The sequence below is a fragment of the Canis lupus genome, chromosome 18 (assembly GCF_003254725.2).
Source record: "Canis lupus dingo isolate Sandy chromosome 18, ASM325472v2, whole genome shotgun sequence".
NCBI lineage: Eukaryota > Metazoa > Chordata > Mammalia > Carnivora > Canidae > Canis > Canis lupus.
Window position 1 is genome coordinate 43329675 of NC_064260.1, and position 14099 is coordinate 43343773.

At 38.2% G+C, this 14099-nt stretch overlaps 1 protein-coding gene across 25 annotated transcripts in view; it reads left to right on the forward strand.

Moving 5' to 3' along the window:
* Positions 1–14099, forward strand: part of PHF21A (PHD finger protein 21A) — a 197281-nt gene that overhangs the window by 129810 nt on the left and 53372 nt on the right. For all 25 annotated transcript variants that reach the window (XM_025451980.3, XM_025451981.3, XM_049097083.1 and 22 more), the window contains one exon: positions 13496–13699. In XM_025451980.3, the coding sequence (XP_025307765.1) occupies positions 13496–13699 (204 nt within the window). The remainder of the gene's footprint in view (positions 1–13495; positions 13700–14099) is intronic.

Sequence of the window (14099 nt, forward strand, 5' to 3'; positions counted from 1 at the left end):
AATTATAAAGAAAAATGAACTGCTCAACCACTCTATCTCACTCTACCTGCACCAAGAGTGACAAGTGCTCTGATCTTTTATAAACCCTGGAGCAGAGGTTTAACTATCTAAAATTATGACAGTATAACTGTCAGACAAACAAACACCCTGTGAAGTATAGGTATGCACCCCTGTGTAGGAATGATTCCTTCCTGTTACAGGAAAGGAGCACCTTCAACCACCAAGAAAAGCTGCATGTTGAACATTGTACTTCTGCGCCACTTCTTCTTTTCTAGTCAATTTGTTCCATTTTCTCTTCCTAAATATACTTTCTCCCCTCTGATTAGTGGCAAGGCTGACAGCCTGCACAGGGGCAGGTCTATTCCAACGTATCCATCAGACGACAGGTATCCTTGCTTTCTCCAGGAAGATCCCAACCATCCTTAAATCAACTGGGTTCTTTCAAAGGGAATGGAGACAGTCATCTCTCCTCATGCTCAGCACCTGAACACAGTCGACTGTAGGAGGCCCAAGTACCACCTGACAGGTCTTTCTCTTAGGATCTACATGTAGCATAAAGATTACACACATTTCTGCGGGCTCAAGATAAAGTTCAATCCTTACGTCCTTCAGTTGAAAATATCACAGGAAATATTTAGTAAGGAAATTTGTGAAAATTGCAGCTGGGAGAGACAAGGACAGAGAAGGACCAAGGAGACGTTCAAAGGGTGTGATGACTAGACAAATCTGTGTTACTCGTGTGTCACATTGCCAGTGAATGTTGCAAAGTCGTCCTGCTACTGGAACAGCTGAAGGGTAAGCGGAGCTGGGTTGATTTAGTGCTTTTGCCAGCTCAGCAGAGAGTTGAAATAAGGTGTTGTGGAACCATGCAACAACAACAAAACCCATGGCACCTTGTTCTTACTAAGTTTGAAACACAACCACTCTTGGTGAGGCCATGCTGCCTACTGAGATAAGTAAATGCAGCACCACATCCATGAGGCCTGTGGAGACTAAACAGAAATGATGGCCGTGTCACTTGCACAGCAGTCTTATTGATACTGAGCCCTGGTCTTGCATGACGGGTCAGGGAGGAGCAGCCAGGATTTCTAGTAGAAGCTCTGGAAGTGAGGAGGCAGATTTAAAACCTCTCTTTGGGGCAGCCCTGGTGGCGCAGCGGTTTGGCGCCGCCTGCAGCCTGGGTTGTGATCCTGGAGACCCGGGATCGAGTCCCACATTGGGCTCCCTGCATGGAGCCTGCTTCTCCCTCTCCCTGTGTCTCTGCCTCTCTCCCTCTGTGTCTATGAATAAATAAATAAAATCTTTAAAAAAAAAAAATAAATAAAATAAATAAAACCTCTCTTTGTAGTTTATAATGTTATTTCCCCGGCCCCTTTGCATATGACTTTTGATCATTTGTGCTCTATTTTAAAAGCAGAATAGCTGTATGGTTTTTATGGCAGTAGGATAAATCTGTTAATGAACAAAAATTTTAAATCCAGCTTTGTATTAGTGGCTGATACGTAATTTGCTGTGATATACACCTTTAAAAACCCACTGGAATCCAATAATTTACCAGTTTAAATGTTGCCAACATCCATTCCATTTATTAAATTGAAGTCATTGTTCCAGAAATGAAGTTTTGGCTTGAGATAGAAGGTTAGCAATAGAATCTTAACGTTGTCCATCACACTCCATAGATGGAGATGCATATCGTTCTTGTTGGTTTGGCTGCTAGAAAGGGTATCTTTGGTGACAGAAATATAGTCTCTGGCATTTTGGACCAAGTCATCTAGCACTGTCCAATCCCTTAAAGAACTTTCCCAGTCCTTTTAAGTGCTGAGAGCTGTTTATAGGAAGCGTGCCTCAGAGTGGACATAGTCAGTACAATTTGCTCCAGACTGATCTCTTGAGCTGTTCATGCCTCACCTCTGGCTGTCACATTTCCAACCCTGACCACATCCTCTGGCTTCTTTCCTGCTTGGTCCCTTCAGTTTGTTGCACAGCTTACTTCCTTGGTTTTCAACAGCCTGTCATTGTTTCCTGGCAGTTTACTGTATCTAGAGACTGATGTCCAGCAAAGGACATCTCTCCCCCTTGGCTCATCTCCCCACTCCAGTATATTTTACATTCAGTCAGTCCACTTGGATATCACCCAACCTCCTGTCAGCCCCAGAAGTGTTGGCTCAGACAAATGAGCTCCAGCTCTTTGTTCAGTGAACAGAGCTTCATTCAGACTAGTTTCTAGAGGATGAGGATTCCATATTCTAGTGCCTGTTTTACTGTCAGGTAACTATGCAACTTCTGGTTGGCCATTGGTCACAATATGCCTCACTTTCCCTGTCTGAATCAATGACACTTGCTCTAATCCACCCTACACAGTTGTGAAAATCTTATTTTCTAAGAGGGTATGAAAATTTACATGTGTAAAGTGCTACGTACATGTATGAATGATTACTTAAGCTAAAAATATCACACCATTAGGAAAATTGTGGACAGCAGTACCATCATTTTTCATCTAGGGTTCACTCAGAAAGTAGAATTCTTGAAAGTTTATTAAATAATCCATATTTTTGTAACATGAATTCCTTTTTTTCTTAATCATATAAGTTAAATGATTTTGAAAAGTCTCAGTACTCAAAAACGAGAACCGGTTAAATGTAGGAGATGTTGCTCATGTCCTGGTTGGGTTCCAAGTCTGATGATCACATTTTGCTTACTGTAATTCCCTGGACAGCTTCAACAAGGCAGTTTTCATTTTTCTGACCTCTACAATGCGGCTGTTTAAGCAGCTGCTTTCTCCAGCCCTAGAGGCAGCCACAGTTCAGTGCTTAGATAAACTGATTCCAATTCATTCTTCTTTGGTATGATGTGACAAGGAGGGGGTTAAATTATCTGTGAGGTATTTTAAGCTATTTTGATAAAGTCAGCACATTTCTGGAACACATTATTAATTTTTTCACTCTTCTATATTTTGTATGTAGCTGTTTGTCTCTCTCCTATCTTTGGATATTTTATCCTAACCATACTCTTCTCAGTACCCATTGATTACTTGCTTTGTATGTCTGCACTTCTTCCCACAAAAGTCACATCCCCACCCTTTTACAATAGTAAATTTTAATTAACCAGAAAGCCATATTATTTTTCTGGTTATCTGAAGTCCTTTTTGACTCACCTCCTATTGTTGAAAATATTTCTAAGTAATGGCTGATTTCTCTCCCAGGAACTACACTTCACTGAATGTAATTATTGCCTAGGGATTGAAGACTGGTAGCCCCTGGACTTAATCTAACTGGCAGAGATACTTTGTTTGCCTTGTAGTGTTAAAAGCAGTTCTTACATTAGTGCCTTTAGACAGGGCCCTCCCTCTTGAGTTGACCTTAGTCCTTATCACTCCTTATTATCTCATGGCTGGCCTGTTTCATTCATGTCCATTACCTGCCTGTGAGTTTTCAGTCCCAGAATGAAACATTTTTAATGATTTAGCTTCTTTGTAGTGTGTCAAGATCATCATTATGAGCATTAGTTTTCTGTGTATAGCACTTATAAAAAAGTATAGATCAAGAGATTGTATTCTTGCCATTCAGAGATTCATAGAATTTTAAGCAGAAGAGAATTTTGGAGACTGAGAAAAGCTGAGCCCAAGAATAGGTAGATAATATACCCAAAGTCACAAATGTAGCTTAGTGACAAATACGAGACTAGGTTTTTTTTTTTTTTTTAGCCTTTATATTATTTTTGCTGCATGATACTGCCTCTCTACGTATTTTTCCTAAGGGTGGAGGATATATATATATATATATATATATATATATATATATATATTACAATAGAAATAACAATTTTATCATATATATCTTAAATTTATATATCTTAAATATATATCATATATATCTTAAATATATATTTTTATGAGTTGCTTTTGTGACTTGCTATATTATGTAGTATATAGATGTGAGGGCTCATAGTCCCTTACCAGCAAGTAAAGTAATTAAGGGGGATCAAAGGGGTGGATTTGGAATTAGATATGAGGAACTAGAAGTATTAATTCAGTCTGACTCTACCCCTGGTTTGAGACTTAGGTCAAGTCATGCAGATACTCCAGGGCCGCAGTGTCCTACCTGGCAGGCAATATCTATCTGATAAAATTGCTGTTTCTATTGTAACCATTATAGAATTCACCACTGCCACATTAGACTGTGTCTAAAAGTCAAGAAACTGCTGTGGTACATCCAGACAATGGAATATTGCCCAGTGCTTAAAAGAACGAGCTATCAAGCCATGAAAAGACATGGAGAAACTTGAGATGCATATTACTAAAAGAAACCAGTCTGAAAAGGCTACCTGCTACATGATTTCAACTGTAGGACATTCTGGAAAAGGCAAAATTATGGAGATAATAAAATGGTCACTGGTTGCCCCAGAGGTTGGTGGGAGGGAGGTTTTAGGGCACAGACAGGTTTTAGGGCAATAAAACTATTCCATATACTGTAATAGTGTATACACGTCATTATACGTTGGTCAAAATGCATAGAATATACAGCATTGGGAGTGAATCCTAGTGTAAACTGGATTTTAGGGCCGCCTGAGTGGCTCAGCAGTTGAACGTCTGCCTTCAGTTCAGGGTGTGATCCTGGGATCTGGGATCGAGTTCCGCATCAGTCTCCCTGTGAGGAGCCTGCTTCTCCCTCTGCCTGTGTCTCTGCCTCTCTCTCTGTGTGTCTCTCATGAATGAATGAATGAATGAATGAATGAATGAATGAATAAATAAATAAATAAATCTATCTTTAAAAAAATAAAAAACAAACTGGATTTTATGTGATAATGAGGTGTCAATGTGTAGGTTTATCAGTTTTAATAAATATACTATTCTGATGGGGATGTTGATAGGGAGGGAGGGGAGTGCAGAGGACATATGGGAATTATCTGTACTCTCCACTCAACTTTACTATGAATTTAAAGCTACTCTAAAAAATAAAGTCTAATTTTAAAAATCAAGGGACTGATCTTATGTTCAGTACAGTGCACTCTCTTCTGACCCTGAACCTCGGTAATTTTGTTGGATATGGAAACTGAAGAATAGAGGTGTAAAAAGCATGAGCTCCACCTTTAGTTCTAAGAAGTATGCTGAAAGGAGATAAAAGCAACAAATCATTTTTACTGCAGCCGCAGCCATACCATCTTTTCTAAGCCTTGGAGGGTGTGTGTGTGTGTGTGTGTGTGTGTGCACGTGTGTGTGTAAAAACTAAATATTCACATAGAGATTCATGGGCTGGATTTAGTGGTTTTCATAGCCTGTGAAAAATGTTTTTCTTCACCCTTAAGATTTAATAAATTACTTAAATTTTTAACCAAATGCTTTTTATTCATTAGATTATTCATGCTTTTCTTCTATGTTGCTGAATCTCTAGCTCTCTACTAAAATTTCTAGTACTGACAAGTTAAAACAAAAAAGCAAACCCGCTCTGAAATTCTGAAAGATGAGTTCAAATTTCTTCTGTCTCTGATGCAGAAAACTCAGACTAAACACAGAGTAGTGCAAATCATCCTTTGTCACGTGTCTTGGAAGATCCAGTCCCTTGAAGTTAACCATCTCTCATCTTGGCAGTGTACATAGGTGATGGAATTGCTTCCTCTGGGTTGTTTTATGTAGAGTCTTGTCAGAAAGCAAATTTGTAACACTGATCATTTTTCTCTTTAAGTGATTGTAACAAATATTTGGTGATAAACTACTGAAATAGCAGATATTTGTGAAATTAAGAGACATTCATTTGGTAGCCTTGGAATCTCTTTTAAATCTATGTGTTTATGATGTTATGGGAGATGATAACAATTATGTTTTTATTTTTATTTTTTTTACAATTATGTTTTTAAACACCAAGAGTGTTGTTCAGAATGTACTTTTGTTAAGATACTTCCCAATTCAACATGTCAATGTTTAGTGATTTGTAAGACTTATTTTTTCACATGCAAGGAAAATACTACATTTCATCATAGAATATTTTCTACTTGATGTAGTCTGCCTGATGTAGTATATTATTCTAATAGTGTTGTCTTTTTCTCTCTTTTAAGGTAAAACTGCAGAATTAAGGATGGTCAAAAGATCCTCACGATTTAGACATGATTGATTCACGTCCATGTATTTTGCATGGAATTTAGTTACCTATTATGTTTACCTCTTCCAGCATCTTACTCTGCCTTGTGTTTTTGTGAAAAGAGGGCATCCTATGTTCTTTCATTGTACCTAGAGCTTGGAATAGGCAAAGCCATCTTTTATCTGAACAGTATCCCATAAAATGATAGAGGTTTTTGGTTTTGTTCCACCTTTTCCCTCCTGTTTTAGGATCATTACTGTGCTCAAATTGTATTTTCATATCCAACTTGTCAGGGACAGCTACTGCACAGCAACCTCCAATCATAATTCTTTTGTGAAGAAAACCAACCACAGCAGCTTCAGTACAGAGCAAAGAGAGAATTTCTATAGTGTATGGGACAACTCTGACATTAACAAGGCAATGCTGCCTTTTAAGTTGTGGAATAGAGCCATGGAATGATGAATGACAGCCTGGTGGTGTGTGCAGGTCTGTAACACATAGTTATAGAGGGGCATGCATTTTGATGAACTGGAGCTTAATTTACAAATTAATAGCCTCTGTGTCATATCTCATTGTGGTACAAACACAAAGATTCAGGCACTTTTTAATATTAGCAAGCAGCTAAATTGTGCAGATTATAAATGATTCTTATGTTTTTTTTTCTGCTGTTCTCATTACTGTGTTTGCTGGGTCAGGTTACATTTAAATTGGACATCTATTTCATGCATTCAGAATATGGCCCTGAATCACTATAGCAGTATAAGAAATCTGGACCATACCTAGATTTCTGTACAGGGAAATACTCCCTAATGTGTTTGATTTTTGAGATAGTCAACACGTAGCATTCTCTTTCTTAATCCTGTACTATTTTTGGTGATTCCCATTTGAAAAACTAACACAAAACTATTTGATGTTAAAAATCAAGTGATTGGGCAGCCCCGGTGGCACCGTGATTTAACGCCGCCTGCAGCCTGGGGAGTGATCCTGGAGACCCGGGATCGAGTCCCGCATCGGGCTTCCTGCATGGAGCCTGCTTCTCCCTCTGCCTGTGTCTCTGCCTCTCTCTTGCTCTCTCTGAATGAATAAATAAATAAATCTTTAAAAAAAATCAAGTGATTGAAATATAACCAACATTGGAAGTAAAAGTCACATTTAAGTAGCTGTTGCTCTCAGTTAAAATTCCTATTAGACAAATTGTATTATTCATTCATTATCATTCCTTATTTTCACATTGCCCTCAACAGTTTTCTAAAGAACTCTTCCATTAGTGCAGTGACCCTCAATATTTTTCTGAAACAGGCAGGACAGTGTAGCTTAGTGCTTCAAAGAAACACAGAGAACTTAATTGTAAGCCAAATAGGTTCTTATTTTGATTTCCTTCATCTTTTATTGTACAGAAATATCTTAAAACCATCATTCCCAGCACACATTGCTCTTTTTAAGACTTGTGTTTATACTATTTTGCCCTTACATCCAGGTATGTTACATGCCAGAGAACCTTAGTGCTCCAAGGGCCACATCTCTCCCGAGTACAACAGCTACACCCTTTCTTGTTGGATGCAAAAAATGGCAGTTCCCAGGTTCTTAGAAGGGTCCCTAGGTTTAGGCAGAGTCTAACTGAGGCAGTCTTAACAGTCTTTCATAGGGGTGGAGTTTATCTTTTAGGGCATGAATGAACTAAGAACCACATTTCAATCAGGTTATCAAATAAAGGATTTAATCCTCTATGGACATGGAATATAAAGCCCATTGTTATGAATAAAACATCTAATTTCCTGTGGAGACAGGATGTGAAACCTATTGATTTAAATACCATTGTGTGTGTGTGTGTGTGTGTGTGTGTGTGTGTGTTGAAGGAAGAGTAAACCCCAACAAATATTTTTTTAATTAAAAAAGTAAGCCAAAGTCTAATCAGTAACATGACATGTGTATTCTCCACCATCTGTTAAGCATCCATGTAGAGAATTTTGAACTTTATTTTTAAAAAACTATGATAATTCCAACTGCTGCTGTCTTTAATTCGTTTATATTGTACTGTAGAAATTCCATGACACTTTGCAGAACTCTAAAGTAAGTACCAGTGTTCCCAACTCTCTAAGATCAAGCAAATCCTCCTTAGTAGACAGCATAAACAGTTCACCACTGTATAAGATGAGGTGGTTGTAGATAATGCTTCTATCAAATGGGTGGTATGTTTAAAGGGTATATTCCTTTTTAAAAGGTTTTATAGGTTAGAAAGTATTTGTCTAATACTAACCCTGAAACTAAGTATCAGAGAGTCTGGGAAAAACTTTCCTAGTGCCTTATAAAACAAATAAAATGCAGTTATTTTTAGCTAAGTATATTTTTATATCTGCTGCTGCCAATATTCCTCCTCCTTCTTCTCTGTCAAAATTCTGTCCTGTTTGTCTCTCTTGGAACATTCATTCTCTAATAACTTCAGTGCATGTTCTTTCCTTGAATTTTACTTACTGCATTAGAAAGGGACTTATTTTGAATTTATTGTCTTTTCCTTGTGTTCTTGTTCATGAAATGATAGAATTTTCACTCAATTTTTGATTTCCCTTTAATAGTACATACCTTTTACCCAAGATTTAATTTTGTCACTAATTTTATGTCAGTAACACATCCCCTGTTCTTTAGAGGATAATTTTGTAGTAGCATTCTGCACACTGATATCATATCTCTTTCTAGTGTCTTCAGTGTTGATGAATATTGGTTTTACTTATGAATGCAGTGGTTGAATTTCACTCAGACAGTAAAGTTTGTTTTTTTTTAATCTGTGAGTAAATTTTGACTACAACAAATATACATTTTTTTTGAGATTTTGTTTATTTATTCATGAGAGACCTAGAGAGAGGCAGAGATATAGGCAGAGGGAGAAGCAGGCTCCATGTAGGAAGCCCAATGTAGGACTCGATCCTGGTTTCCAGGGTCATGCCCTGAGCCAAAGGCAGATGCTCAACCACTGAGTCACTCAGGCATCCCAACAAATATAAATTTCTCTGTGTTAGTTTTCTGCATAACAAAATTTAGTGTCACTTGTTTCATTTGAGCAATTGGTGAGTCTGAAGACCTGGAAATTTTTTTCACTGCATTTTAGGGAGGAAGACAGGTAAGATTTGTTCTTGTCTTGCTGGATTTGTGAAAAGTTACAGTCGTTTTCAGTCTCTGGTATGAAGGGTGCAGATTCTATTTTCAGATTATATGATTGATTCATGGAGGGGACAAAGGATGAATTTTTAAGGCAGTACCATGTAAGAAGATGTTTGAGTGGGTGTTGCCTTATCATAATTGATATAAAACAGATAATGCAGAGTGGAACACAAATAGGTTGAGTGACTGACTGAATCACTGACATGCAATTATAGAGGGCAAGGCCTTGTACCTGGAGCTCCTTTTGAGAGAAGCTTTTTAAAATTTGTGTGAGAATTTGATGAAAATAAAGTGGTGGCTTGATTGGAGGGAGGGAGGAGCTGTCCCACCAGCTCCCCATCTCCGTTCTTTATTGACTAGTGCCATGGAGCTTGGAATGATCGACTTATATAGCTGAAAAACGAACCCAATTTTCTGTTGAGTTGAACCTATAAACTTCTGTATTTTTCCTTGGGATCTATCTTGCTGTCGTGTGAACATGTTGATAGTATCGCTGAATGTCACAATATTGATCACCATGACTACCTGTCTCAGAAACTGTGACTTGAAGTGTTACAGGCTCTGTGAACTCTTCTGCCTGAACAAGTCCTGATAAAACCTAGTGATGTGAATGTCAGAGGAATCTGAAGCTTGGAATTACATGCTGGGTTTATGGAACAGTTCTTGACAGATGAATTGATCGGAGGGGGCGGTACTAGCCATTCGGGACACCAGGCCCAGTGGCCTATTGTTACAGAAAATATATTAAAGATGATAAGTTACTGACCTTTTCTCCCTCCCTTCTGCCTTCATTCTCTACAGCTTTTTCGTTTCTCATCTCCTTTCTCCCTGCTTCCTTTACTTTTTTACTTTCATTAACTTATTAGTCAGTGACAAATGGCCAGTATGTGACACTTAGCCTTTTCTCAAAGCTAAGGTTAATGTTCCAAGGTAATTAGCTCCATTGCAAGATCTCCTTTATATGTGAATAACATTGAAAATACCAGATTGTTTATTTTGTATAACCTTCTTTAATGACCAGCCAAAGTCATGATTTCTTTGTTTAAAACACATACTAATAAAAAATATAGGCTCACTTCCTGTGAAAATGAGAGAATACTTAAGAACTTTGCTTGATAGCACGTAGCTAAAATTTATGAAATTTGATAGCTATGTTCTCTTACTGCCACTTAACTGGTACTGATCCGATGGCCTGCTGGAGTTAAAGTAACTGGTATGTTTGCCAGAGCTGCAGGACTAAAGCTCTAGAACAAGACTGGGTGGTGGGACTTAGAAAAGCCAGCTAAAGCACACGGCAGCTCCTGTATTAGCCAGCCCTTTTTAAAAGAGGGCTGCTGGACACCTAAGGCAGGCTTCCACTGTGGAGCTCACTTAACTTCAAATTGTTGGTTTTAAAAACACAGCGATAGATATTTAAGTGACAGAAGGTATCAATGCTTCCCTCAGACCTTGATTTTTTTAATTTCATAGACATGCACAGCTACACGCTTGGCATTCTTCTAATGTGAATGTAGCAAGGAGGGCAGGGGCAGTGCATTTCTGGGTGGTGCTCAGAAATACACCAAAGCCTTCTTTCAAAGAAAATTTTATCCAGCTCATATGATCTAACCTGTGTCCTATATGCATGGCTTTCTTCTCTTACCCTCCCCTTCTCTCAATGGCTAATATAAGTTTGTAAGTATTTTGATCCCTGTGCCTCCCCACAGGTTCTACAGGCTTTGTTTCAGGCCCTGGGGGAGGAACAGTTGTGAATGCAGTGTGACTCACTGACTCCCACTTTCCTGATCCTGTTTCTGATTGGTCGTCACCTTGTTCTAGCCATATGGCTGCAGAGTACTCTAGCCTGCATCCCTTCCTCGTTTTTTCCCCTACTGTTCCCTTCTGTTGTACGCAACGCTGGGAGTGGGTTCCGGGCTTTGTTTCTTGCTTCTAGTTTACCCCGGTTAGACAGTAAGTAGGAGAGCACTCTGTATTTCCCAGGGATGGCTGTAAAGGAAAAAAAAAAAAAATCTCTTCCTTTTGTGTCTGGTAGAGTAATTATTTCGTTTCCTATGCTGCTTTTGTTCAAAGTTTATTTTTTGGCAGGTGTCACATTGGCATTCTATTATTTCCTCATGATTTCAAATAATCTCTCCCTGATTTGAGCTGGGGTTTTTTGTAGAGGCTCTAGGAGTTCCTTTCTTGGGCTACTGATGGTACACTTCAGTTGATTTGTTACTATGTTTGTTTAATGCAGTTACATGTTAGGGAGGGGGACTGAAAGCAACTCTCAACAATGATTTAATTGTTAAATGTCATAATGTTCTGGCAGTCACCAAGCAATAAAACCTGCCTGTGATACTCAAAATTTTATCTGTAGCACCACTGCCACTACTTGCCCTTCTCCTAAACTGTATCAGTTCAATTACTCTATCTTTTATCCTTGAGAAATAGGATTTTGAAGACTTGAAAGTTAATTTTTTATAAAAATGTGATATTTTTATTAATTTGCATTTTTATTATTCTGCAGATGGTTTCTGCAAAGACTTTGGACTCTGCATCCTTTTTTCTTTTCTTTGTAATATTTAACTATTCAACTATTCAATATTAACTATTCAAAGAGACAGTGCTAGCAGAGTATAAAGTTTAGCAGACTTCTCTCCCTGCCCCAAATTAGCCTTTATATGAAATTTTTATTGCCTAAAAAGAATCAATAAAGGCATAAAAATTCTCTTAATAATATATTTTGTACTGACAAGTCCATTTTATAAATGTTTTAATATTCAGATATGTTAAGCAAGTAACCTTACGTGTTTGGATTCTTTAGAGGATATGTGCAATGAAGTTGGTTAGAATCATAAAGGGGAATTTGAAAATCAACCTGGCCATATGGTTCCACTTAACTCTTTAATAATCTTCATTTACTTCTTTTTCTTCATTCATGATCTATATTAGAAAATGGCCGTCTATTTTATCAGAAATAACAAACCTCAGCTGGTGAACTCACTTGAAAGTATATGAGTGTTGCTTATACTTGCTTTCAGCTATCAGGCCAAGAAAGGCAGCCCAAGTCTAGCCTCAGATGATTTTATATAGCATATTCCCTGAGTCATTTCCTGGTCCCTGGTCCCGGTCACTTTATACGTCCTGTGAAGAGACATTTACTTAGCTGCATATTTCTAGCCCAGAGTATAATTGTGGACAAAATAGGTCCTTGCCCTCATGGAGCTTACATTGTGTTGAAATATATTATAGTAATGGAAGTATCCAAATACACATTTTTCTTAGATTTGAATAAGATCTAGAAAATTCAAGAAAGTTTGGTTTTTAAATTTTTATCCTATGTAACTAAATCCCTACTCAGCCTAAACAGATAGGGTCTGTGTGCATTCCCACAGACCCTATCCCAGCAAAGAGGTCCTGCTCCTGAGTTATATATTTGAGTGGTTTAGAATAAATATTGTTTGGCATATTTCTGAGATCAGATCTATATAAAAGTCTGTTTAACGTTTGAAACCGATATATGATGTTTGTTTAAATAATGAAAATTAGGGATCCCTGGGTGGCGCAGCAGTTTGGCGCCTGCCTTTGGCCCAGGGCGCAATCCTGGAGACCCGTGATCGAGTCCCACGCCGGGCTCCCGGTGCATGGAGCCTGCTTCTCCCTCTGCCTATGTCTCTGCCTCTCTCTCTGTGTGTGTGTGACTATCATAAATAAATAAAAATTTAAAAAAATGATGAAAATTAGTATGGCCAGTGTCTGTAACCAGATACAAAAAGTTAAATGACCAACAATGTACCAGTAACAGTTGTGAGTACTTAACATCCAGCAGCTTTGTACTCATAAAAACCCCAAGGATATGTTAATTTCCTCACTTTACAGAACAGGAAATAGAGACACAGATAGGTTAAGTAACTTGACAAAAACATCAGAGAGCTAGTAAGTAGCAAAACTGAAATTTGTGTCTCCAGAGTCATTCTCATGGCTACACTCTTCTTGCCCTTCCACCACCAAGCTAATAATAGTTAAGAAATCTGAGCTTGACTGTGTGAGCTCCATGATCTTTTCTTTTCCTCTGTATGGCTCAGTTTCCCTTGATATATAAAATGTTTCTAATGCTATTGATTTCTCCTTAGAGGTGGAGTCTGTACCTTTTAGATATAACAAGTTTTAGATTAAGCTGGTTACAGAAAGATGTCAGAGGTACAGAGCTCTGCTGCATATTTCACAAAGTGGATAGAGCAATGTTCTAATAGATATTATTTCTTTTTGTCTTCATGGGGTAGAAAAGAGTAGTTGAACAGCTCCGGAAGAACCTGATAGTAAAGCAAGAACAACCAGACAAGTTCCAAATACAGCCATTACCACAATCTGAAAACAAACTACAAACAGCACAGCAGCAACCACTGCAGCAGCTACAGCAACAACAGCAGTACCACCACCACCACGCCCAGTCGGCTGCACCCTCTCCCAACCTGACTGCTTCACAGGTAAAAGTATGGAGAGAGCCCTGTAGGCTTCCTGCTCTAGGTTGACTTATTATTGGTCATGTAGACTACGGCTTGTTTCAGACCATACTGAGCTCAACTAGCACTAGACAAAAGTTATGTTGATTACTTTTTTATACTATACACTGGGGTAAAAATCACTTGAAATTCATTGGCAAAAGGAAATGATATTACTAAGGAGCAAAAGTTAAATGATTTCCCACCTGTCCAAAGAGGGGAAAGGTAGTCAGTGACAAAGAAAAATCACTACTCTGTGTTAGAACAGAACTAACGTCTTAATTTGAATTTCTGGAAGTATTTGCATTTGTTCTAAAAGTCTGTGTGACTCTGCCTCCTCTGGAATTGTTTTGCTGGAAATTAGCAATTAGGTATGGAGATATTC